Source organism: Oncorhynchus masou, chromosome 13, assembly GCF_036934945.1.
Source record: "Oncorhynchus masou masou isolate Uvic2021 chromosome 13, UVic_Omas_1.1, whole genome shotgun sequence".
NCBI lineage: Eukaryota > Metazoa > Chordata > Actinopteri > Salmoniformes > Salmonidae > Oncorhynchus > Oncorhynchus masou.
The window spans coordinates 94,804,213-94,831,284 of NC_088224.1; the positions used below are offsets into that span (position 1 = coordinate 94,804,213).

Here is a 27,072-nt window from a genome sequence, read left to right on the forward strand (position 1 = left end):
ATGGACTAGTCCACTCAGACAGGCCTCTACAATAGATTAGTCCACTGAGACAGGCCTCTACAATGGATTAGTCCACTCATACAGGTGTCTTGTGTACCATAACATTTAAAAATATATTTTTGCCAATGCTCAATCAAAAGGTCTGTCGCCTAACAGCCCATCGACCAGACAACTAAATGGGGTCCAGTCCTAAAATAAAGCTTGTGAAAAGCTTGTGCATCGACGCTGTGAAAAGTAAACAACGACTTATTGGCCATGGTTCAACATTACAGTTACAATGTCCCTCAATGGATTAACCCATCCTATTGCATAACTACAGTCGACCTATTGGCCATGGTTCAACATTACAGCCACAATGTCCCTCAAAGGATCACCCCATGCTATTGCATAACTAGTCGACCAGCCCGGCCCACCTCACCTCAGGTAGGCTTATCGTAGCCTATAAAGCCCCAGTACTCCCCCTCAGCTCCTTGCACTGCATTCAGGCTTCCAGCCCCATCCCCACCACCTGATCAGCAACAGCCAGAATCATCTATCCACCTGGAACCTCTGCCATGCAGTCTGCCGAGACCAACACCAAGCTGAACCCGGGTTGCCTGCTCCTGGCTCTGAGGCGCTACAGCGCTGCAGTTCACAACATGGAACAGACGGTCCTCCTCCCCAGCCTCCTCAGAGATGTGGAGTCAGACACCGACACCGATGACGACGACGACTGTTTCCAGGACTGTCACTCTGCAGCCGGAAGCTCCCCTAAAGACCTGTATGACTACTACCTGATGCTGAAGGCTGTCAGGAACACAGTGGAGAGTGGTCTGGTCACGCTGACGACCGCAAGGCCAAGAACCAGACCTACCTGGCCCAGAATAAGACCATGCTGGAGGCTGACCCAGAGGCCTTGTTCCACTTCCACCTCAGGGGACTTTTCTCTGTCATGGGAAACCTCACCAAGAAGTCCCAGGGCGTCACAACCAAGTACATGGACATAATCAGAATAATGAATTAGACGACTCAGGTTAACCCCATTGACAAAACAAGCAATACATTTTGGGGCTTGAACATAACTAAGATTTACAACTGTCAAGCTGTTTACATATACCGTCAATAACACCAAGTCATGTGTAAAATTGAATAAAAGGTGCTTTTGTCAAAACTGACTTCTGCATGTCTGTTGTTGTTTTTTCTTCTTAAATGTCTAAGACTCTTTAGTGATTGGAGTAAAAGAAAAATAACAGAGCAGCTACAGGATATGTTTGTTAGCTGATCTACTTCCCCATTATGCATTCATCAAGACTAACACAGCAGATAATGATTCTGACATTTAATTATGTGTGAATTGTTAACAGCTCAGAATTTTGTCCTCATGATCTTCAGTTAAAGATGCAATTAGTTTAAAATCAGCTACATGTTTACTAGGGATGGGGAAGTGTCATACCAATCAGACCCCCTCCCCCAATCAGACCCACCCCCCACCCCCTGGAATTGCCCAGGCCTGCAACCTGTCACAAGCTTTCAGCTCGACTTGGAGATCAAAGCCTGGGCGTCCAAGGTAACTGTCACATTGAATAAGTACATAATGCTATTCTCCATCCACGAACAACAGGCGATAATACGACCTATTGTCTGAAACATAAAGACCACACTTTATTGGAGAGGAATAATATTCGGTGTAAACGAGAACACATTATTTGAGTAGGATTTTGTTTTATTATATACAAGACTCTAGGGTTTTACATAATATAACGGGTGATTGCAATAACAGCAACCAGGGACTACAGAGACAGATGGTAAAGTGTTCTCTCTTCTCCTTCAGCCAGCCTTCTACACTCAGCGAATTGGGTGAAAAGGCTCCACAATCTCAGCAAATGTCTTCTTCTCTGTGGAGATTAACACACACACACTTGATTAAATATTGAATAAAAATGACTGACATATGTAAATATCAGTTAGTTGCCCGAGTTTTGTGAAACAAGCTGGGTTGATTGCTCTGTGTATGTCAATGCCATATAAAATGTAAGAAATCAATAACATCCAAATGTGCCAATGATTTGATGTAACATTTGGTGCAGGATGGTATTTCTTTGGGGTCACAGCCAGAGCTAGAGCCTGGTTTGTGACTAGAAGAAACAGGCCTGTGTCATTTTTCTGATGGTCCATGAGAACATTATGAAGCTGTGTGGGTGTTGTTGCTAGAATCTAGCCTAGTGATTGACTTGTCTTGAACACAGAGGCATTTGCGTCTTTCTATGTGGACATCAGTCCAATCCATTTACCTTTGTCTGAAAAGTCCTCTGGGTGGAGTCGTACGTATGCGTTCATGTCTCGGTCCAATCTAGCGTATGTGTAGTTCTCGTGTTTGGTGACATGGTAACCAATGAACCAACCAATGGATGCCAGCAAAGCTTGCCGGTGAACACCTGAAAAGACAATGACAAATACAGGTGGGTTGATCGATACAGGCCAATACAGGCCATTGATCGAGACAGGTGGGTCCACCTGTCGCATATCATGATGACACTCACCGGTCGAGATCAATGAGAGAATATTTGAAATAGACAAGGCAGCGTACACATTGTTGGATTAATTCATGCCGCAAAAAAACAAACATTTTAATAACAGAGATTGTTCTAAATTCTATCTGGACCTCCAGCAACTGTACACACTCATTTTATGAGTCTGCAGTTCCCACAAATTGAGAACGTAGATAGTATTGCCAGTACCTGGTTAGTTGAAAAAAAAATCCCTGATGTTTTAAATTTTTTAATTGGCAGACCTGTAACTTCCAATATAATAGATATCAATGTGTGTGTGTGTGTGGGGGGGGGAATCCCATTCTGGTGTTACAATCTGTAGCTAGTGTTAGCCTTGATCAGCCTGGTAAAGTGTTATTTCTATATTATTAAAATACCTATAAAGCCTATTTTAAATTTGTAGATGGTTGCATCGACGCTATAAGACATCCTGACATGACTGAGGGTGGGTATAATTTGTGGAACGTTCCAACAGGAATCTGTTCCAAAAACTCGGTTAAGGTTGTCAACAAACAACACAAACAAAATAACATGATCAATTCACCAAGCTAACTAGCTGCAGAACAGTGTAGCAACTCACCATGTAGCTTTCTCTTACATGTTTTTGTCGATAGGCTACCAGAATGAGGACATTTTTCGGGAATAAACATGGAGAGTGAAACATTTGTAAAATAGACCACTCCCTACACGGTATCTTATTCTGCCACTATACAATTTTGTATGTGTTGCTTGTTGGTAACCTTCTTATTTACGTGAAGTTTTTGAAAAACAGATTCATGTTGGAACCTTTAACAAATTATACTAAACCACATGACTGATATGCTGTCAGGTCAACTGAAAATGGCCACATTTCATAGATCAATCGATCCCAGTTATTATTGCAGACTAGACAATATATGTTCCATACTGCAGTGGATTATAATGTAACGTTACCTTCTTGAACATTAATTTACAGAAGACAGTGATTTTTTGTGTGTTAAGAATAGAAGTTGGCAAGCAGTGTTCTGGTGTTTGTAGCCAGCTGTCAAGCTAACTATCGGTTACAGTATGGTGTTTGTAGCCAGCTAACTAACTTAACGTTAAATCGTTACATTTGTTTGATAATTAAAACAACGAGCTATTATATAGCCTATGACATTAAAATGGTTTGACTTGGCTCTGGGTTGAGATCCAATTAGCTAGTTACAGCTAGTTACGGTGATCTTGTTGAGCGGCTAGTGCTAAAGTGTGCTAGCCGACTCTACCTGATTTCATGGGCGGCCTGCGGTTGAGGGCATTCTGTAGCATCGCAGAGCACCAGCCGATAACACCGAGCCAGACCGAGTTTCGGTTGATTATTCCTGGAGGTGGAAGGGCCTTCGCCTCATCTGGGAGCCCCATGTCGGAAAAATACACTGATCCAAACAATTATTATAAATTGACTTTATTGACTAGCCTGCTGGCACTTCACCTCACAGAGGAAACCAAGGGCATATTATTTAGCCGTTCAGTGTAACCGTGAAACCACTCCGTCAAGGAACCAAAACAGCTGGTTCCGCCCCAAAAATCTGATTCTTCTCTTTTTCAGTTCACAAAATTCCTTGTATTATAGTCAACCATATTTGCATGGTTTATTTTCCTCAAATAAAAACACTTTGTATTAATTCAATCATTTTGCCCCAACTCTCTAAAGTTGACTACATTTCAATTGGCCCTGACACTGTATATAGCTTCCTGTCCTATTTCTTACAGGACTGCACTGTTGGGTAGCTCTTGCAAGTTAAACATTTGTACTTGTGCATGTGACAAATAAAACTTGATCTAGTTGATGGTTGGGAATATTTTGCAATAAAAAGCATGCTTTTGGAGCACTGAGGTAGATACAGAGCATTCAGAAAGTATTCAGACCCCTTCCCTATTTCCACATTTTGTTACGTTACTGCCATATTCTAAAATTGATTCAATAAATAACTGAAATACCTTATTTACATAAGTATTCAGACCCTTTGCTATGAGACTCGAAATTAAGCTCAGGTGCATCCTATTCCCATTGATCATCCTTGAGATGTATCTACAACTTGATTGGAGTCCACTTGTGGTAAATTCAATTGATTGGACATGATTTGGAAAGGCATACACCTGTCTATATAAGGTCCCACAGTTGACAGTGCATGTCAGAGCAAAAACCAAGCCACAAGGTCAAAGAAATTGTTTGTAGTGCATGGAGACAGGATTGTGTCAAGGCACAGATCTGGGGAAGGGTACTAAAAATGTCTGCAGCATTGAAGGTCCCCAAATGCACAGTGGACTCCATCATTCTTAAATGGAAGAAGTTTGGCACCACCAAGACTCTTCCTAGAGCTGGCCACCCGGCCAAACTGAGCAATCTGGGGTGAAGGGCCTTAGTCAGGGAGGTGACCAAGAACCCAGTAGTCACTCTGACAGAGCACCAGAGTTCCTCTGTGGAGATGGGAAAACCTTCCAGAAGGACAACCATCTCTGCAGCACTCCACCAATGAGGCCTTCAAGGTAGAGTGGCCAGACGGAAGCCACTCCTCAGTAAAAGGCACCTGACAGCCCGCTTGGAGTTTTACAAAAGGCACCTAAAGGACTCTCAGACCATGAGAAACAAGATTCCTTGGTCCGATGAAACCAAGATTGGCCTGAATGCCAAGCGTCACGTCTTGAGGAAACCTGGCACCATCCCTACGGTGAAGCATGGTGGTGGCAGCATCCCTACAGTGAAGCATGGAGGTGGCAGACGAGGAGGCTGTCAAAAGTAAAAATGTGGGAAAAGTGAAGTGGTCTGAATACTTTCTGAATGCTCTGTACTTTTCTCCTTCCCCTTCTGACACCCAGGTGGCGACACACATCTCTGCGTGCCTGGCAGATATCTCAGCTTGGATGTTGGCCCACCACCTCAAGCCCAACCTCGACAAGGCAGAGCTGCTCTTCCTCCCGGGGAAGGCCTGCGCCGCTCCAACACATATCCATCCCGGTTGTGCAAAGAACCTTGACGTGACCCTGGTCAACACCCTGTTGTCCTCTATAAACATCAAAGCAGTGACTCGCTCCTGCAGGTTCATGCTCTACACCATCCGTAGAGTACGACCCTTCCTCATACAGGAAGTGGCGCTTGTCATCTCCCATTTGGACTACTTGCAGCTTGCTGTTGGCTAGGCACCCCGCCTGTGCCATCAAACCCATGCAACACTGCAACTCGCCTGTTGTCCAACCTTCCCATGGCCCTCGCACCCTTAGAGGAGGGGGAGGGGGGGGGACTGATCTCGCTCAGCCCAGTCCAAGCTCTTCTCTGTCCTGGTACCTCCATGGTGGAACCAGCCTCCTCCTGAAGGTAGGAGGGCAGAGTCCTTGCCCATCTTTCGAAAACATCTGAAACCCCTACCTCTTCAAGGAGTGTCTTAAATAATCCCACAGTACCCCCACCACCTCGTGAACTAACATTTACACTTGACTTTAATAGCTCAGACCTTGCTGATAGCTACTTTATTAAGTAAAAATGTAATTACTTTGCCTGTGATGTGGTTGTCTCACCTACTGTAGCTGTCTCCTTCTCACCTACTGTAGCTGTCTCCTTCTCACCTACTGTAGCTGTCTCCTTCTCACCTACTGTAGCTGTCTCCTTCTCACCTACCGTAGCTGTCTCCTTCTCACCTACTGTAGCTGTCTCCTTCTCACCTACTGTAGCTGTCTCCTTCTCACCTACTGTAGCTGTCTCCTTCTCACCTACTGTAGCTGTCTCCTTCTCACCTACTGTAGTTGTCTCCTTCTCACCTACGTAGCTGTCTCCTTCTCACCTACCGTAGCTGTCTCCTTCTCACCTACTGTAGCTGTCTCCTTCTCACCTACCGTAGCTGTCTCCTTCTCACCTACTGTAGCTGTCTCCTTCTCACCTACTGTAGCTGTCTCCTTCTCACCTACTGTAGCTGTCTCCTTCTCACCTACTGTAGCTGTCTTAAGATGAATGCACCAACTGTAAGTCACTCTGGATGACAGTGTTTTCTAAATGACTAAAAATGTAAATGTCATTGAGGTAGATATGTACATAGAAGTAGGGGTAAATACACTCGGCAACAGGATAGATAATAAGCAGTAGGAGGGTATGTGTGGGGGAGTAATAGTGACCAGTAGCAGGATAAATCGATAGATACGAATGGCAATAAATAATCAATGAACAGCAGTGGTCATTCTGTAATAATTTAGTAACCCTGGTTGATGACACCTTACTATGACATCATCATCATCATCATCATCATCATCATCATCATCATATCCCTCCTGTACTTTGTGTATTAATTCAATGGCTGGTCAGGAAACAAATACGCATTAAACAGTGCATACCATACCATAGTAGCCAAGAGACTACAGTTCATGCAATATAAAAAAATACATTTAAAAAAGGCTTCATAAATTGTGATTTTTTAAAAATCTAATCTTTACCACCATGATAACCTTGTGCTTAACCCTAACCTTAAATGAAGCACATGTTTTAGGATATTACCCATTTTAAATTTGTGGCTGTGGTAACTACTGAAAACCCTACTGCTGTTGCTGAGGCTGAGGGAACAAACACTGTTGGTGAAAAAGCCCTGTTGCAGATTTTGCTAAGCAGACTGAATGCATATCGAAATACTTTGAAAGTCGGGGGAATATCCCCACGTTTTTGGTAAGTGTAGTTAGTATTTTAAAATGTCACGATTATTTAGCTAACCAATTGGCATATTAAGCATCTTTGCTAGCGACTGAACTAGCTAGGTATCTAGCTAAAAGGCTAGCTGACGTACGTTAGCTGTTTTCTGGGAGGGGAAACCATCGCATGCTATGTAATTAGCTTGTTTGCTTTTTTAAATATTTATAGATCAGATCTTAGTTTGTAGCTACTAGATAACAACTACAAAAGATGCATTTCCTCCAGTTTAGGTAAGCGATATGTTAATAAGTTATTAACAAGAGAGGTTGCTGACCAGCTAGCTAGGTAGCTAAATCAATGCACCCAGCCAGTTAACATATGCTGCAGCTTTAGCCACGGATCTATACCCTCCCTGAAAAAATATTATAGTCTTGTTATTCTAAGAGAAATAATAAGCCGCTAGCCTTTGTTTTTGCCCCCGGATACGGATTGGATTGTTATTTTTTTGTTGTTGTAATCAAATGTTAATAATATATAAATGTTATAGACAGGTAGATTAGAACAATGGTAATAGGACATGTTTTGTTCATGTAATTGTGAATTGGGAGGGGGGGCCTTAGCCAGGGCTCTTTCGGTTATGGACGGTCAATACATTTAGTTTGGTATCTGTAACTTGCTAATAACGTTAGCGAAAGATTGCATTTGAAACCCGTGAAAGTAACTAGGCCATCACTTAAATCTAGCTGCATCATGTAATTGCTCTTTTCCTTTCAGGTTTGCATGCCACATGATAGGCCGACTTCAAAGCAGAAACCACTGTATGATATTTAAAACATAGCTAGCTATTACAGTATTAGGATAAAGTATAGCGTACTATTTCCAATACATATGTTACGAGGCTGTAATTTGATAGTAACTAGTGGCTAGGTAAAGGGGTTGTTGGCTTGGATTGTTCTCTCTCTCTCTCTCTCTCTCTCTCTCTCTCTCTCTGTCTCTCTCTCTGTCTCTCTCTCTGTCTCTCTCTCTCTCTCTCTCTCTGTCTCTCTGTGTGTGTGTGGACTTCTCCTTGCAGTCTTCCCAACATCACACCATTAGCCCCTGGCAACCAGTCCATAAAGACACATGCACACTAGGCCCTGCCATAGCAACATCTTGGATCCTTCAAGAGGAAAAACACTGAATGTGCTTCAGGGAAACACAATGGCTCTTTTGATGTGATGCATAAAAGGCAGCATTTAGAACTAAACACTTACTGTCAGATGCTGGTTAAATGTCAACAGTTGTTTTCTTTCACTTGTAGAACCTCAAAAGCTTCAAGAGCAGCTATTGTCGCTGTTGATGAAATGCAGAACTACTCAACACCTCCTTTTGGGAATAGACCTTTACTTAAATTCTGTATTGTGCACTTATGCTATGCAAAATATCGGTGACGTTATCTAAACTATGCTCAAGGAAACGGTAGGAAGAGGCAGTGTAGCCAAACAGGAGGTTTATAAAGAATAATTTATATGCAAGGTCAGTATTTGTATTATGGTGTCCACACGTTGTTGTTTACCTCTGCAGAATGACCTAGAATATTCTGTTATTCAATCCATTGATTTCTCTCTCTCTCTTTCTCTGTCTCTCTGTCTCTCTGTCCCTCTCTGTCTCTCTCTGTCTATCTCTCTCTCTCACTCTCCCCCACCCTTCTCTTTCTCTCTTTCACTCACTCATTCACTCTCTTTCTCACTCTCTCCCCCTCACCCTTTCTCTCTCTTTCTCTCTCTCTTTCTCACTCTCTCCCCCACCCTTTCTCTCTCTTTCTCACTCTTTCTCACTCTCTCTGTCTCACTCTCTGTCTCACTCTCTCTGTCTCACTCTCTCTGTCTCTGTCTCTCTCTCACTCTCCCCCACCCTTCTCTCTCTCTTTCACTCACTCACTCTCTTTCTTTCTCACTCTCCCCCCACCCTTTTTCTCTCTCTCTCTTTCTCTCTCTCTTTCTCACTCTCTCCCCCCCCCCCCACTCTCTCTCTCTCTTTTTCTCACTCTCTCTTTCTCACTCTCTTTCTCTCTCTTTCTCACTCTCCCCCCACCCTTTCTTTCTCTCTCACTCTCCCCCCCACCCTTTCTCTCTCTTTCTCACTCTCTCTTTCTCACTCTCTTTCTCACTCTCTTTCTCACTCTCTTTCTCACTCCCCCCCACCCTTTCTTTCTCTCTCACTCTCCCCCTCACCCTTTTCTCTCTCTCACTCTCCCCCACCCTTTTCTCTCCCTCTCTCTCTCTCTCTTTCTTTCTCTCTCTCTTTTCATCAACAGTTTAGGATGAGCATGGAAGATTATGACTACCTGTTCAAAATTGTACTAATAGGAAATGCTGGTGTTGGGAAAACCTGCCTGGTCCGACGCTTCACTCAGGTTAGTATCGTAATCATACATCAAACCTGCCTGGTCCGACGCTTCACTCAGGTTAGTATCGTTCATACATCAAACCTGCCTGGTCCGACGCTTCACTCAGGTTAGTATCGTAATCATACATCAAACCTGCCTGGTTTCACTCAGGTTAGTATCAATCATACATCAAACCTGCCTGGTCCGACGCTTCACTCAGGTTAGTATCGTAATCATACATCAAACCTGCCTGGTCCGACGCTTCACTCAGGTTAGTATCGTAATCATACATCAAACCTGCCTGGTCCGACGCTTCACTCAGGTTAGTATCGTAATCATACAACAAACCTGCCTGGTCCGACGCTTCACTCAGGTTAGTATCGTAATCATACATCAAACCTGCCTGGTCCGACGGTTCACTCAGGTTAGTATCGTAATCATACAACAAACCTGCCTGGTCCGACGCTTCACTCAGGTTAGTATCGTAATCATACATCAATCTCATCAGTGAGTTGCGAAAAAACAATTATTTTAAATTCTGTAATTTTTCGGTCCGTTTCCCAGGGCCTTTTCCCCCCTGGACAAGGGGCTACCATAGGAGTTGACTTCATGATCAAGACTGTGGAGATCAAAGGGGAAAAAGTCAAGGTCTGTCAAATCACACTTCATGTCAAGGTCTGTCAAATCACACTTCATGTCAAGGTCTGTCAAATCACACTTCATGTCAAGGTCTGACAAATCACACTTCATGTCAAGGTCTGTCAAATCACACTTCATGTCAAGGTCTGTCAAATCACACTTCATGCCAAGGTCTGTCAAATCACACTTCATGCCAAGGTCTGTCAAATCACACTTCATGTCAATCAAATCACACTTCATGTCATGGTCTGTCAAATCACACTTCATGCCAAGGTCTGTCAAATCACACTTCATGTCAAGGTCTGTCAAATCACACTTCATGTCATGGTCTGTCAAATCACACTTCATGCCAAGGTCTGTCAAATCACACTTCATGAACAATTACTTTGTAGTTCTATAAAGCAGGGTTGCCCAACTGGCGTCCCATGGGCGACCAGCGGGTGATTTTATTTGCCCCCCCCCCCCAAATTTGTATGAGACTGTTAAAGAAAAAAAAAAGAAAAAAAACAGCAACTCAGCTCCCAAGTGATTTTCATTTTGGAAAACTGTTTCAAAGTATTCTCATGCAGAATAGAGAGATACAGTGGGGCAAACAAAAGTATTTAGTCAGCCACCAATTGTGCAAGTTCTCCCACTTAAAAAGATGAGGCCTGTAATTTTCATAGGTACACTTCAACTATGACAGAAAATGAGATTTTTTTTTTCTCCAGAAAATCACATTGTAGGATTTTTAATGAATTTATTTGCAAATTATGGTGGAAAATAAGTATTTGGTCACCTACAAACAAGCAAGATTTCTGGCTCTCACAGACCTGTAACTTCTTCTTTAAGAGGCTCCTCTGTCCTCAACTCGTTACCTGTATTAATGGCACCTGTTTGAACTTGTTATCAGTATAAAAGACACCTGTCCACAACCTCAAACAGTCACACTCCAAACTCCACTATGGCCAAGACCAAAGAGCTGTCAAAGGACGCCAGAAACAAAATTGTAGACCTGCACCAGGCTGGGAAGACTGAATCTGCAATAGGTAAGCAGCTTGGTTTGAAGAAATCAACTGTGGGAGCAATTATTAGGAAATGGAAGACATACAAGACCACTGATAATGTCCCTCGATCTGGGGATCCACGCAAGATCTCACCCTGTGGGGTCAAACTGATCACAAGAATGAAAATCCCAGAACCACACGGGGGGACCTAGTGAATGACCCGCAGAGAGTTGGGACCAAAGTAACAAAGCCTACCATCAGTAACACACTACGCCGCCAGGGACTCAAATCCTGCAGTGCCAGACGTGTCCCCTGCTTAAGCCAGTACATGTCCAGGCCTGTCTGAAGTTTGCTAGAGAGCATTTGGATGATCCAGAAGAATATTGGGAGAATGTCATATGGTCAGATGAAACCAAAATATAACTTTTGGTAAAAACTTAACTCGTCGTGTTTGGAGGACAAAGAATGCTGAGTTGCATCCAAAGAACCATACCTACTGTGAAGCATGGGGGTGGAAGAAACATGCTTTGGGGCTGTTTTTCTGCAAAGGGACCAGGACGACTGATCCGTGTAAAGGAAAGAATGAATGGGGCCATGTATCGTGAGATTTTGAGTGAAAACCTCCTTCCATCAGCAAGGGCATTGAAGATGAAACGTGGCTGGGTCTTTCAGCATTTCAAGGTCCTGGAGTGGCCTAGCCAGTCTCCAGATCTCAACCCCATAGAAAATCTTTGGAGGGAGTTGAAAGTCTGTGTTGCCCAGCAACAGCCCCAAAACATCACTGCTCTAGAGGAGATCTGCATGGAGGAATGGGCCAAAATACCAGCAAAAGTGTGTGAAAACCTTGTGAAGACTTACAGAAAACGTTTGACCTCTGTCATTGCCAACAAAGGGTATATAACAATGTATTGAGATACTTATTTTCCACCATAATTTGCAAATAAATTCATTAAAAATCCTACAATGTGATTTTCTGGATTTTTTTCCCTCAGGCCTCTCATCTTTTTAAGTGGGAGAACAATTGGTGGCTGGCGAAATACTTTTTTGCCCCACTGTGTGTGTGATGGTATATAAATGTATTATCATGTTTTAGTCAAATATTATATCTGTTTCGGGCTTCTTGCAGTCAATTATCAGTCTACACATTATTTGTAATTATATTATGACCCCCTGACCATCCACTCAAGAAGAAATCTAGTTGACGATCCCTGCTGTAAAGGGAATCTAGTTGATGATCCCTGCTGTAAAGGTATCTAGTTGACGATCCCTGCTGTAAAGGGAATCTAGTTGACGATCCCTGCTGTAAAGGGAATCTAGTTGACGATCCCTGCTGTAAAGGGAATCTAGATGACGATCCCTGCTGTAAAGGTAATCTAGTTGACGATCCCTGCTGTAAAGGGAATCTAGTTGACGATCCCTGCTGTAAAGGGAATCTAGTTGACGATCCCTGCTGTAAAGGGAATCTAGTTGACGATCCCTGCTGTAAAGGGAATCTAGTTGACGATCCCTGCTGTAAAGGGAATCTAGATGACGATCCCTGCTGTAAAGGAATCTAGTTGACGATCCCTGCTGTAAAGGGAATCTAGTTGACGATCCCTGCTGTAAAGGGAATCTAGTTGACGATCCCTGCTGTAAAGGGAATCTAGTTGACGATCCCTGCTGTAAAGGGAATCTAGATGACGATCCCTGCTGTAAAGGAATCTAGTTGACGATCCCTGCTGTAAAGGGAATCTAGTTGACGATCCCTGCTGTAAAGGGAATCTAGATGACGATCCCTGCTGTAAAGGGAATCTAGTTGACGATCCCTGCTGTAAAGGAATCTAGTTGACGATCCCTGCTGTAAAGGAATCTAGTTGACGATCCCTGCTGTAAAGGGAATCTAGTTGACGATCCCTGCTGTAAAGGAATCTAGTTGACGATCCCTGCTGTAAAGGAATCTAGTTGACGATCCCTGCTGTAAAGGAATCTAGTTGACGATCCCTGCTGTAAAGGGAATCTAGTTGACGATCCTTGCTGTAAAGGAATCTAGTTGACGATCCCTGCTGTAAAGGGAATCTAGTTGACGATCCCTGCTGTAAAGGAATGTAGTTGACGATCCCTGCTGTAAAGGGAATCTAGTTGACGATCCCTGCTGTAAAGGGAATCTAGATGACGATCCCTGCTGTAAAGGGAATCTAGATGACGATCCCTGCTGTAAAGGGAATCTAGTTGACGATCCCTGCTGTAAAGGGAATCTAGTTGACGATCCCTGCTGTAAAGGTATCTAGTTGACGATCCCTGCTGTAAAGGAATCTAGTTGACGATCCCTGCTGTAAAGGGAATCTAGTTGACGATCCTTGCTGTAAAGGGATCTAGTTGACGATCCCTGCTGTAAAGGGAATCTAGTTGACGATCCCTGCTGTAAAGGGAATCTAGTTGACGATCCCTGCTGTAAAGGTATCTAGTTGACGATCCCTGCTGTAAAGGAATCTAGTTGACGATCCCTGCTGTAAAGGTATCTAGTTGACGATCCCTGCTGTAAAGGTATCTAGTTGACGATCCCTGCTGTAATGGAATCTAGTTGACGATCCCTGCTGTAATGGAATCTAGTTGACGATCCCTGCTGTAATGGAATCTAGTTGACGATCCCTGCTGTAAAGGGAATCTAGATGACGATCCCTGCTGTAAAGGGAATCTAGATGACGATCCCTGCTGTAAAGGGAATCTAGATGACGATCCCTGCTGTAAAGGAATCTAGATGACGATCCCTGCTGTAAAGGGAATCTAGATGACGATCCCTGCTGTAAAGGGAATCTAGTTGACGATCCCTGCTGTAAAGGAATCTAGTTGACGATCCCTGCTGTAAAGGGAATCTAGTTGACGATCCCTGCTGTAAAGGGAATCTAGTTGACGATCCCTGCTGTAAAGGGAATCTAGTTGACGATCCCTGCTGTAAAGGGAATCTAGTTGACGATCCCTGCTGTAAAGGTATCTAGTTGACGATCCCTGCTGTAAAGGTATCTAGTTGACGATCCCTGCTGTAATGGAATCTAGTTGACGATCCCTGCTGTAATGGAATCTAGTTGACGATCCCTGCTGTAATGGAATCTAGTTGACGATCCCTGCTGTAAAGGTATCTAGTTGACGATCCCTGCTGTAAAGGGAATCTAGATGACGATCCCTGCTGTAAAGGGAATCTAGTTGACGATCCCTGCTGTAAAGGGAATCTAGTTGACGATCCCTGCTGTAAAGGAATCTAGTTGACGATCCCTGCTGTAAAGGAATCTAGTTGACGATCCCTGCTGTAAAGGAATCTAGTTGACGATCCCTGCTGTAAAGGGAATCTAGTTGACGATCCCTGCTGTAAAGGGAATCTAGTTGACGATCCCTGCTGTGAAGGAATCTAGTTGACGATCCCTGCTGTAAAGGGAATCAGTTGACGATCCCTGCTGTAAAGGGAATCTAGTTGACATCCCTGCTGTAAAAAGGGAATCTACAAAGTTGACGATCCCTGCTGTAAAGGGAATCTAGTTGACGATCCCTGCTGTAAAGGGATACTAGTTGACGATCCCTGCAGTGAAGGAATCTAGTTAATGTGGTATTAAAAGTATAATTTTTTTTCAACGCCAGATTTTGGCTCGCATCATGAGAATCAAAGAACAAACCTTGGCTCAACGTTGCCTGTGACGTGTGGTTGTCCGACTCAAACGTTATGGACGAATGAATGTCCGGAGGTTAAGGAGCTCTGGATAAAGAGCTGTGATAATGTGATTTGAACACTTTTTTTTATATTTTCATCCAGCTGCAGATCTGGGACACAGCAGGCCAGGAGCGTTTCCGTTCCATCACCCAGAGTTACTACCGGAGTGCCAACGCACTCATCCTCACCTATGACATCACGTGTGAGGACTCCTTCCGGTGCCTTCCAGAATGGCTGAGGGAGATTGAGCAGTATGCCAACACCACCGTGGTCACTATTTTAGTCGGTGAGATAGCATTCACATACTGCAGTAATGTGTACTAAATGATAGCCTATTGCTTACAAAGTGCACTGTGTTTGACCAGAGCTCATTGTGGACCAAAAGCAGTGCGCTTTTGCATTGCATCACATTGACGTCAATATCAGGAGTCCTCTGGTTAAAGGTCAAGCCCATACAAAAGCTGTGGTCATCAGTCCAAGGACTAGCTCAACGTAGGAAATCAAAAAGTTATTTGGTATTAAAAGTAGATGGCGTCTTTAAATGTGCTATTGGCTTATCAGGGTAGATGGCATTTTATCAGGGTAGATGGCATCTTATCAGGGTAGGGTCAGATGTCCTAAAGACCGGCCGTGATCGTACTTACCAGTAACTAATTTCTGTAGTTTTATCAGACAATGGATAACAAGCTAATATTAATTGCAATTGTTCCATAGGGTTAGGTTACCATGCCTCCACTCTAGAATTTGGGAAGGGATTTTATCAGAGTGAAAAGCTTCATAGAAAATGTATCAAATGTATGTTGTTATTGGGCCCCAGGCTGTATCCAACCGGCCGTGATCAGGAGTCCCCTAGGGCCCCAGGCTGTATCCAACCGGCCGTGATCAGGAGTCCCCTAGGGCCCCGGGCTGTATCCAACCGGCCGTGATCAGGAGTCCCCTAGGGCCCCCGGGCTGTATCCAACCGGCCGTGATCAGGAGTCCCCTAGGGCCCCGGGCTGTATCCAACCGGCCGTGATCAGGAGTCCCCTAGGGCCCCGGGCTGTATCCAACCGGACGTGATTAGAGTCCCCTAGGGCCCCCGGGCTGTATCCAACCGGCCGTGATCAGAGTCCCCTAGGGCCCCCGGGCTGTATCCAACCGGCCGTGATCAGGAGTCCCCTAGGGCCCCCGGGCTGTATCCAACCGGCCGTGATCAGGAGTCCCCTAGGGCCCCGGGCTGTATCCAACCGGCCGTGATCAGGAGTCCCCTAGGGCCCCGGGCTGTATCCAACCGGCCGTGATCAGGAGTCCCCTAGGGCCCCCGGGCTGTATCCAACCGGCCGTGATCAGGAGTCCCCTAGGGCCCCGGGCTGTATCACAACCGGCCGTGATCAGGAGTCCCCTAGGGCCCCGGGCTGTATCCAACCGGCCGTGATCAGGAGTCCCATAGGGCCCCCGGGCGGGCTGTATCCAACCGGCCGTGATCAGGAGTCCCCTAGGGCCCCGGGCTGTATCCAACCGGCCGTGATCAGGAGTCCCCTAGGGCCCCGGGCTGTATCCAACCGGCCGTGATCAGGAGTCCCTAGGGCCCCGGGCTGTATCCAACCGGCCGTGATCAGGAGTAGGGCCCCGGGCCAACCCGTGATCAGGAGTCCCCTAGGGCCCCGGGCTGTATCCAACCGGCCGTGATCAGGAGTCCCCTAGGGCCCCGGGCTGTATCCAACCGGCCGTGATCAGGAGTCCCCTAGGGCCCCGGGCTGTATCCAACCGGCCGTGATCAGGAGTCCCTAGGGCCCCCGGGCTGTATCCAACCGGCCGTGATCAGGAGTCCCCTAGGGCCCCCGGGCTGTATCCAACCGGCCGTGATCAGGAGTCCCCTAGGGCCCCGGGCTGTATCCAACCGGCCGTGATCAGGAGTCCCCTAGGGCCCCCGGGCTGTATCCAACCGGCCGTGATCAGGAGTCCCCTAGGGCCCCCGGGCTGTATCCAACCGGCCGTGATCAGGAGTCCCTAGGGCCCCGGGCTGTATCCAACCGGCCGTGATCAGGAGTCCCCTAGGGCCCCCGGCTGTATCCAACCGGCCGTGATCAGGAGTCCCCTAGGGCCCCGGGCTGTATCCAACCGGCCGTGATCAGGAGTCCCCTAGGGCCCCGGGCTGTATCCAACCGGCCGTGATCAGGAGTCCCCTAGGGCCCCCGGGCTGTATCCAACCGCCGTGATCAGGAGTCCCCTAGGGCCCCGGGCTGTATCCAACCGGCCGTGATCAGGAGTCCCCTAGGGCCCCGGGCTGTATCCAACCGGCCGTGATCAGGAGTCCCCTAGGGCCCCGGGCTGTATCCAACCGGCCGTGATCAGGAGTCCCCTAGGGCCCCGGGCTGTAACCAACCGGCCGTGATCAGGAGTCCCCTAGGGCCCCCGGGCTGTATCCAACCGGCCGTGATCAGGAGTCCCCTAGGGCCCCCGGGCTGTATCCAACCGGCCGTGATCAGGAGTCCCCTAGGGCCCCCGGGCTGTATCCAACCGGCCGTGATCAGGAGTCCCCTAGGGCCCCGGGCTGTATCCAACCGGCCGTGATCAGGAGTCCCCTAGGGCCCCCGGGCTGTATCCAACCGGCCGTGATCAGGAGTCCCCGGGCCCCGGGCTGTATCCCCGGTGCAGGAGTGTATCCAACCGGCCGTGATCAGGAGTCCCCTAGGGCCCCGGGCTGTATCCAACCGGCCGTGATCAGGAGTCCCCTAGGGCCCCCGGGCTGTATCCAACCGGCCGTGATCAGGAGTCCCCTAGGGCCCCGGGCTGTATCCAACCGGCCGTGATCAGGAGTCCCCTAGGGCCCCGGGCTGTATCCAACCGGCCGTGATCAGGAGTCCCCTAGGGCCCCCGGGCTGTATCCAACCGGCCGTGATCAGGAGTCCCCTAGGGCCCCGGGCTGTATCCAACCGGCCGTGATCAGGAGTCCCCTAGGGCCCCCGGGCTGTATCCAACCGGCCGTGATCAGGAGTCCCCTAGGGCCCCGGGCTGTATCCAACCGGCCGTGATCAGGAGGAGTCCCCTAGGGCCCCCGGGCTGTATCCAACCGGCCGTGATCAGGAGTCCCCTAGGGCCCCCGGGCTGTATCCAACCGGCCGTGATCAGGAGTCCCCTAGGGCCCCGGGCTGTATCCAACCGGCCGTGATCAAGTCCCCTAGGCCCCCGGGTGATCACCGGCCGTGAGTCCCCTAGGGCCCCCGGGCTGTATCCAACCGGCCGTGATCAGGAGTCCCCTAGTGCCCCCGGGCTGTATCCAACCGGCCGTGATCAGGAGTCCCCTAGGGCCCCCGGGCTGTATCACAACCGGCCGTGATTAGGAGTCCCATAGGGCGGCACACAACTTGTCCAGCGTCGTCCGGGTTTGGGGAGGGTTTGGCCGTCATTGTAAAATAAAACATTTGTTCTTAACTGACTTGCCTAGTTAAATAAAAAAAAATATATAAAAATTGGACGCTTTCCATCCTCTCTGCTATAACTCCGTTTTTGGAACGTTGTTTTTTTTTTTTTTTTTTTTTTGCAAAGAACAGAACTTGTGTAAAAAGATCCAACAGTGTCGTTGATGCTTAATGTCAGCGATGAGAGGTTACAGTCAGCCTGTACACTAGACACTATGGCTGACGGTCAATATTAAAAGGGGAACATGTCCATTCTCTTCCAGTGTATTTCATTCAATGTCATGGAAGTTTACAGTCACACAGACACATATTTCCCTTCTCTTTTTTTCCTTCCCCCAGGCAATAAGATCGACCTTCTCTTTTTCCTTTCACCCCCCCCCCAGGCAATAAGATCGACCTTCTCTTTTTCCTTTCACCCCCCCATCCCAGGCAATAAGATCGACCTAGCGGAGAAGAGGGAAGTCATGAGGCAGAGAGCGGAAGATTTTGCGAACTCCCAGAGCATGCTTTATCTGGAGACCTCTGCCAAGGAGTCTGATAACGTGGAGAAGCTCTTTCTGGACCTGGCGTGCGAGCTGATCCGCGATGCCAAACAGAACACGCTGGACAACAATGACACGGCTAACGCTATGCCAGGAGAGGGGAAAACCATCAGCTACCTAGGTTGCTGCAGCACTAACTAGGTCAGATTCTAGAGTGCTGGGTTGTGTTCATTCCTGTTTATAAGGGCACAACACCAACGGGGGGGGGGGGGTTCTTATCGGACAGATTTAGCTCAGTCCCTTCCCGCTTACCCTCTGTTTCGGGACGTTTTTCTTCCCAAGTTGAACGCCTATTGAACACCACCCTGAACTGTATTCTGGCCATGCAGCTGTGCTGAGTGCACTACGACGTAGACCGAACGCAGTGGAATGGCGGTGACAGGATGCCTCATGTCTGTTTTGTCCCAGTCCAGACTTCACGGTGCCACTTGTCAGTCTCTCTTTTGAGAGTCCCTCCCATGGCTTTTTTATTTTTATTTTTTTACCTTCAACAGTATGATCTGTCCAATCACCTTCTTGTTGTTTTATCCTCTGTGGGAATAGAAATGTTCAGAGGATGCAATACAAGTTGCTGCCACTAGATGGGAGTACATAACCTTATCCCTGGTGCAACGGGATTGAACAGACTGTACTATAGGCCTTGTTGCAAGCTGATGTAATATATTGGGATGTTATTTATTTATTTCCCCCAAAGGAAATCTGAGGAAGGTTAAATGTATTCATACACCATTCATTCATTCAATGGGGGGGGGTTGTGCCTCCTGTCCTGTGAGTTGGTGGGTAGATTAAAAAAACTAAAATCCAGGAGGAGCTACCACCAGCACCTGATTTTCAAAAGCACCACAAATTATTTCCTCACCAACAGGACATGTACAATTCAAGTTCTTTAATTTGTCACCAACAAATGATCTGAATAAGATTGAATAGATAAATATGTATGGATGGGAATCCACCCAACCACTATTTATATATATATATATATATATAAAAATACAATTCAAACACTTATGCATTTTAAATTTTGAACGCATGCTACATGAAATTGTTTGTTAGTTAGCTATTGTAGCATACCTATACAATGCACAACATTAATATATAGCTATTATATACCCTTTTGATTTAGGCTTCCTCAGTTGACCTATTGGTTATTGAGTAATTGATTGGTGCCATTATTTTTTAAATTTTTTTACAGTATTGAAAGAAATGAAAAGCCCAATTTACCAGCCGTGATCATTAAGGGTTTTGTGTTTATTCCTCATCAGGACACTTTATGTCCGAGAGCTTATAGTAGTAAAAGTAAAAAATCCTTCAAGTAGCAAACACCCAGTGTGGGTTTAACTAATTTCAAACCTTATCATTATTGTACAATTGATTGCACAAGTCATTTTGTGTCTCGGCTCAATTTCCTCAAGTGTCAAATGGTGTCTGTGGTTTGACACGCCTGAATACAATGCAGAGCTGCATGATAAAGACAGCAGTCGCGTGTGTGTGTCTCACGCTATCCTCCATGTCGTCCGCGCTCTCTACTTTTGACCACAGCCCTATGAGCCCCTATGGGCTCTGGTCAAAAGGTAGTGCGCTATTATAGAGAATAGGGACGATGCTGAATTATTGTTTTTGTCTTATGAATGATGATGGATGTTCATTTCAGATAATGTACCAGTGTTCATGAATGATGGATGTTCATTTCAGATAATGTACAGTGTTCATGAATGATGGTGTTCATTTCAGAATGATGGATGTTCATTTCAGATAATGTACCAGTGTTCATGAATGATGGATGTTCATTTCAGTTAATGTACCAGTGTTCATGAATGATGGATGTTCATTTCAGATAATGTACCAGTGTTCATGAATGATGGATGTTCATTTCAGATAATGTACCAGTGTTCATGAATGATGGATGTTCATTTCAGATAATGTACCAGTGTTCATGAATGATGGATGTTCATTTCAGATAATGTACCAGTGTTCATGAAGTTCATTTCAGATAATGTACCAGTGTTCATGAAGTTCATTTCAGATAATGTACCAGTGTTCATGAAGTTCATTTCAGATAATGTACCAGTGTTCATGAATGATGGATGTTCATTTCAGATAATGTACCAGTGTTCATGAAATGGATGTTTATTTACCAGTGTTCATGAATGATGGGACCAGTGTTCATGAATGATGGATGTTCATGATGGATGTTCATTTCAGATAATGGACCAGATAATGGACCCATGAATGATGGATGTTCATGAATGATGTTCATTTCAGATAATGTACCAGTGTTCATGAATAATGGATGTTCATTTCAGATGTTCATGGATTTCCAGTGTTCATGAATGATGGATGTTCATGAATGATGGATTTCAGATAATGGACCAGTGTTCATGAATGATGGATGTTCATTTCGGATAATGGACCGGTGTTCATGAATGATGGATGACGGATAAACCCGTGTCTGACTAAACGTAGCAATTCCCTTAATGTATTTGTCTGATTGTTTGCACATGTTATTTCAATGGAACTGTGAATCTATATTTGTAGTTTAAAATAGATTCTCAACATTTTACCTGCTGCTACATTGTTGTCACATTTTCATGTTGTCTAATATGAAAAATCAAACCCGTACTCAAGAATAGATTATATTTATTCTTCAGTTAAACAGAATTCTGTATCGCCAATTGTATTATTTTATTTCATGAATGCATTGTTACTTGATAGTGCATTTAATAATGCACTACATTAACTATTCAGTTAACCCATAGCCTCTAGTTAGCTGCACGGAAAATATATTTCAACTTTTCAAGTGTTAAAACACTAGTTCAACATTAAGTTCAAAATGTATTTGTTTTCTTTGCGGGTTGATTTTTAAAAGGGGAAATCTGCTGTTTCTAAATACATTGTTAGATTTAAATTAGTGTCAGCTGTTTCCAGACATCAAAATGAATCTAATATTAAGATGAGTCCATGACATCTCATGTGATCTATTGTGATTTGTCATGTGATCTATTGTGACCAATCACAGGAAATGTGAATTATTATGTGGATTATAATTAATGAACATTTTTTTTCGTTGGGGGGGTTGATACATTTTTCGTTAGGGCAACTTGAGTCTGAAATTTCAAAGTGGAAATGACAAACTTTAGAAGCATTTTTAAAACGTTTGCATTTGCAGGAAAAATATCAGCAACAAAAGATTGATCAAATTAAGAGACTACATCTGTAGTTGATTGCCCAATTTTTGCCGTGATTTGAAAGTGTCATGCATTCTATATTACCACATTTTTCTTTGAAAGCAAAACATTTTCGATTTTTAGTTTTGTACACATAATTATTTGTAGCCTGGGTACCAGTCTGTTTGTACTAACATTCCACTCCTTGTACTCCTTGTGGAATGTTGTAATGTTGGCATAAAACAGGTCTGGATTTCAGGATAATTTGTACTGTATTCCATATTGTCATGCTTTTGGTGTTTTTATCTTACAGCTCCTGCCATATATTTGAGTGTCTTCTAGCTTTATTTTATAGACCTGATCGCCATGGTGTACTGTTGTTACACAGCATCATAATCTGCTGTATATTGATCGTGTAGTTTTAATATTTCAATTTATTGTTTGTTGTAACGCCTGTATTTTAACTTAGCACTTTGCTTTTATATTACTGGATATATATATATATAATATATATATACTTTTTTTTTTGTCCTCCTGAACAGTATTTGATCGAACTAATGTTAATGTAGCTGATATTGCTGTCTTTTGACTGCTACACTACTGAGTAACTTGGTCAAACTGTGTTTACCCATGTTTCATGTCTCGTACCTTTTCTTCTATGGTCTAGAGACTCTAGAGGAAGAAATACACAGTCAAATACTTCAATAGAATACAGTAAAAACCTTCAATAGAATACAGTCAAAACCTTCAATAGAATACAGTACAATACTTCAATAGAATACAGTAAAAACCTTCAATAGAATACAGTAAAAACCTTCAATAGAATACAGTAAAAACCTTCAATAGAATACAGTAAAAAACCTTCAATAGAATACAGTCAAAAACCTTCAATAGAATACAGTCAAAACCTTCAATAGAATACAGTAGAAAAACAATACTTCAATAGAATACAGAATACAGTAAAAACCTTCAATAGAATACAGTAAAAACCTTCAATAGAATACAGTAAAAACCTTCAATAGAATACAGTTGAGAAAAAGAGAAGCATCAGGATGTTACATATAATTTGGATATGACTTTTTTTTTTCTTTTATGTGTACAAAATAATACCTAAGGCTATCCTGTATTACATTAAATAATCACACTAAACATGACTCATGTTTCTGACTCATCCATTATTTCAAATGGTAATTTTAATGTTCATTTAAAGGAAGTCGTTCACTATTTTACAACTAAACATCTATGGAAGTGATGGGTGCATGTGAGCACGAAATATACAATTTTATAAAAAACACAATTTTGACGGTTCATGACCACTGAAAAAATACTTTCCAAATCACCTGAAATCAACTCCTATTTGGTTTGATTACTTAAAGGTGATTCGGCCTTTACAAAAAACGGGATCACATGCCCCCCCCCCATCACTTACGTAGATTTGTAGCTAGCGTTGCTGAAGTTTGTAATTCTGCGGCCCAACGCAGGTACAGGAAATCAACCATTTAATACAGACGGACATGGAACAGGAACAGCGTCTGGACATAAACATGACAAACAATACTGGGAACAACACAGACATACAGGGAACAACACAGACATACAGGGAACAACACAGACATACAGGGAACAACACAGACATACTGGGAACAACACAGACATACAGGGAACAACACAGAGGAGCAGACATACAGGGAACAACCATAAACATATATAATGGAAGGGAGCAGGCGTGACATTTAATGGCTACAGGGAACAACACAGACTCGGGAACACAGAGAAGGGGACATACGTGACAACACAGCCATACAGGGAACCCTCGAGGAACAGATATATATATATATATATATAATGGAAGGGTAGCAGGCGTGACAGTAATGGCTGGTGCCTCGAGAGCCAGGGAAGGGGAGCAGGCAGGGAAGGGGAGCAGGCGTGACAGTAATGGCTGGTGCCCTCGAGAGCCAGGGAAGGGGAGCAGGCGTGACAGTAATGGCTGGTGCCCTCAGGAATGGGAGCAGGCGTGTAATGGAAGGGGAGCAGGCGTGACATTAATGGCTGTTCGAGTGCCAGGGAAAGGAGCAGGCGTGACAGTTGGCTGTTTGAAGAAAACTAAACCAGATATAACAGTTTCTCTCTAACAGAGATGACAGTTTCTCCTTAACAACACCTTCTCCCCGGGGCTGACAACATGGACATATATTAAGGCAGCCCCCACCTCTCTGATTCAGAGGGGTTGGGTTAAATGCGAAAGACACATTTCGGTTGAATGCATTCAGTTGTGCAACTGACTAGTTATCCCCTTTCTTGTATACAGTGCATTCAGAAAGTTTGATCGGGTTCAAGTCCGGGCTCTGGCTGGGCCATTCAAGGACATTCAGAGACTTGTCCCGAAGCCACTCCTGCGTTGTTGGCTGTGTGCTTCAGGTCATAGTCCTGTTGGAAGGTGAACCTTCCCCCCAGTCTGAGGTCCTGAGCGTTCTAGAGCAGGTTTACATTAAGGATCTCTGTACTTTGCTCCGTTCATCTTTCCCTCGATTCTGACTACTTTCCCAGTCCCTGTCGCTGAAAAACATCCCCACAGCATGATGCTGCCACCACCATGCTTCACCGTAGGGATGTTGCCAGGTTTCCTCCAGACGTGATGCTTGGCATTCAGGCCAAGGAGTTCAATCTTGGTTTCATCAGACCAGAGAATCTTGTTTCTTATGGTCTGAGAGTCTTTAGGTGTCTTTGGGAAACTCCAAGTAGGCTGTCATGTGCCTTTTACTGAGGAGTGGCTTCCATCACTCTACCATAAAGTCCTGATTGGTGTAGGGCTGCAGAGATGGTTGTCCTTCTGTAAGGTTCTCCCATCTCCACAGATGAAATCTGGAGCTCTGTTAGAGTGACAATCAGGTTCTTGATCACCTCCCTGACCAAGGCCCTTCTCCCCTGATTGCTCAGTTTGTCCGGGCAGGCCAGCTCTAGGAAGAGCCTTGGTGGTTCCAAACTTCTTCCATTTAAGAATGATGGAGGCCACTGTGTTCTCAGGGACCTTCAATGCTGCAGAAATGTTTTGCTACCCTTCCCCAGATCTGTATCTCGACACAATCCTGTCTCGGACCTCTACGGACAATTCCTTCGACCCCATGGCTTGGTTTTTGCTCTGACATGCACTGTAAACTGTGGGACCTTATGTAGACAGGTGTGTGCCTTTTTCAAATCATGTCCAATTAATTGAATTAACCACAGGTGGACTCCAATCAAGTTGTAGAAACATCGAGGATGATCAATGTCGTCGGAAAAGAAAGCTGACGTTTTACGTGTCCCCAACCGATTGTGTTTTTTTATTTTTGTTTATTTGCATTGTTTGTAACTTATTTTACTTATTTTTTACATAATTTTGCCTCTACCGCTATAAATAACATAAGGACATCAGGACTGTGATTACTCACCATGGACTGGCAGAATCGTTTTTTTCTTTCTTTTTAAGGAGTCTGACGAGCCTAACGCAAACGATATACTGCTTTCTTGGGAAGAGGCTCAGATCCCTGTGATTTGCGTGAAGAGGCCGGAGACAAAGGGGCCAGAGGGCGGGCTGCTTTCTGAGAATTCGTAGGCGATTGAATAAACCTCCATTTCCTTCCATTCGGTTAGCAAACGTACAATCTTTGGAGAATAAAATCAATGACCTACGAGGAAGATTAAACTTCCAACGGGACATTCAAAACTGTGATATCTTATGCTTCACGGAGTCGTGGCTGAACGATGATATTATCAACATATAGCTGGCTGGTTATACGCTGTACCGGCAGGATAGGACAGCGGCGTCTGGTAAGACAAGAGGCGACGGACTATGTATTTTTGTAAATAACAGCTGGTGCACGATATCTAAGGGCGTCTCGAGCTATTGCTCGCCTGAGGTAGAGTATCTCATGATAAACTGTAGACCACACTATCTACCGAGAGAGTTTTCATCTGTATTTTTGTGGCTGTTTACATACCACCACAGTCAGGGGCACTAAGCATTGGATGAGCTGTATTCCGCCATATGCAAACAAGAAAAGGAGGCGCTCCTAGTAGCCGAGGACTTTAATGCAGGGAAACACATCCGTTTTACAAAATTTCTTTCAGCATGTTAAATGTGCAACCAGAGGGGGAAAAAACTCTGGACCACCTTTACTCCACACACAGAGACGCATACAAAGATCTCCCCTGCCCTCCATTTGGCAAATCTGACAATAATTCTATCCTGATTCTTGCTTACAAGCAAAAAGGAAAGCAGGAAGCACCAGTGACTCGGTCTATTAAAACGTGGTCAGATGAAGCAGATGCTAAACTACAGGACTGTTTTGCTAGTACAGACTGGAACATGTTCCGGGATTCTTCTGATGGCATTGAGGAGAACACCACATCAGTCACTGGCTTTATCAATAAGTGCATCGATGACGTCCCCACCACAGTGACCTTACATACATACCCCAACCAGAAGCCATGGATTACAGGCAACATCCACACTGAGCTAAAAGCTCAGAGCTGACGCTTTCAAGGAGCGGGAAACTTATAAGATCCAGCTTTGCCTTCCGACGAACCATCAAACAGGCAAAGTCAGGACTAAGGTCGAATCGTTTTACACTGGCTCTGATGCTTGTCGGATGTGGCAGGGCTTGCAAACCATTATAGACTACAAAGGGAAGCACAGCCGAGAGCTGCCCAGTGACACGAGCCTACCAGACGAGCTAAATTAGGTCTATGCTCGCTTCGAGGCAAATAACACTGAAACATGCATGAGAGCACCAGCAGTTCCGGAAGACTGTGTGATCACGCTCTCTGATCACGCTCTATTATTCTTATCTGTATCTTTTAAACTGCATTGTCGGTTAGGGGTCGGTAGTAAGCATTTCACTGTAAGGTCTACTACGCCTGTTGTATTCAGCATTTCACTGTAAGGTCTACTACACCTGTTGTATTCAGCATTTCACTGTAAGGTCTACAACACCTGTTGTATTCAGCATTTCACTGTAAGGTCTACTCACACCTGTTGTATTCAGCATTTCACTATGAGGTCTACTACTGTTGTATTCAGCATTTCACTGTGAGGTCTACTACACCTGTTGTATTCAGCATTTCACTGTGAGGTCTACTACACCTGTTGTATTCAG

At 44.8% G+C, this 27,072-nt stretch overlaps 2 protein-coding genes and 2 pseudogenes across 2 annotated transcripts; 3 read left to right on the forward strand and 1 right to left on the reverse strand.

The window, feature by feature from the left end:
- Positions 1-473: 473 nt before the first annotated feature.
- Positions 474-1,154, forward strand: LOC135553248 (mid1-interacting protein 1-B-like; annotated as a pseudogene).
- Positions 1,155-1,681: 527 nt separating this feature from the next.
- Positions 1,682-4,029, reverse strand: LOC135553247 (NADH dehydrogenase [ubiquinone] 1 subunit C2-like). The gene is made up of 3 exons (XM_064985422.1): positions 3,773-4,029; positions 2,271-2,414; positions 1,682-1,874 (listed from the first exon to the last, which is right to left on the reverse strand). The coding sequence occupies exons 1-3, from the start codon at positions 3,906-3,908 to the stop codon at positions 1,825-1,827; spliced, it is 330 nt and encodes a 109-aa protein (XP_064841494.1). The 5' UTR covers positions 3,909-4,029; the 3' UTR covers positions 1,682-1,824.
- A 3,044-nt stretch (positions 4,030-7,073) lies between these two features.
- On the forward strand, positions 7,074-19,503 carry LOC135553245 (ras-related protein Rab-30). Its single transcript, XM_064985421.1, has 5 exons — positions 7,074-7,194; positions 9,455-9,553; positions 10,091-10,174; positions 14,933-15,116; positions 18,661-19,503. The coding sequence occupies exons 2-5, from the start codon at positions 9,461-9,463 to the stop codon at positions 18,912-18,914; spliced, it is 615 nt and encodes a 204-aa protein (XP_064841493.1). The 5' UTR covers positions 7,074-7,194; positions 9,455-9,460; the 3' UTR covers positions 18,915-19,503.
- Positions 19,504-23,808: 4,305 nt separating this feature from the next.
- LOC135553491 (mid1-interacting protein 1-B-like) overlaps positions 23,809-27,072 on the forward strand; it is a 6,513-nt pseudogene continuing 3,249 nt past the window's right edge.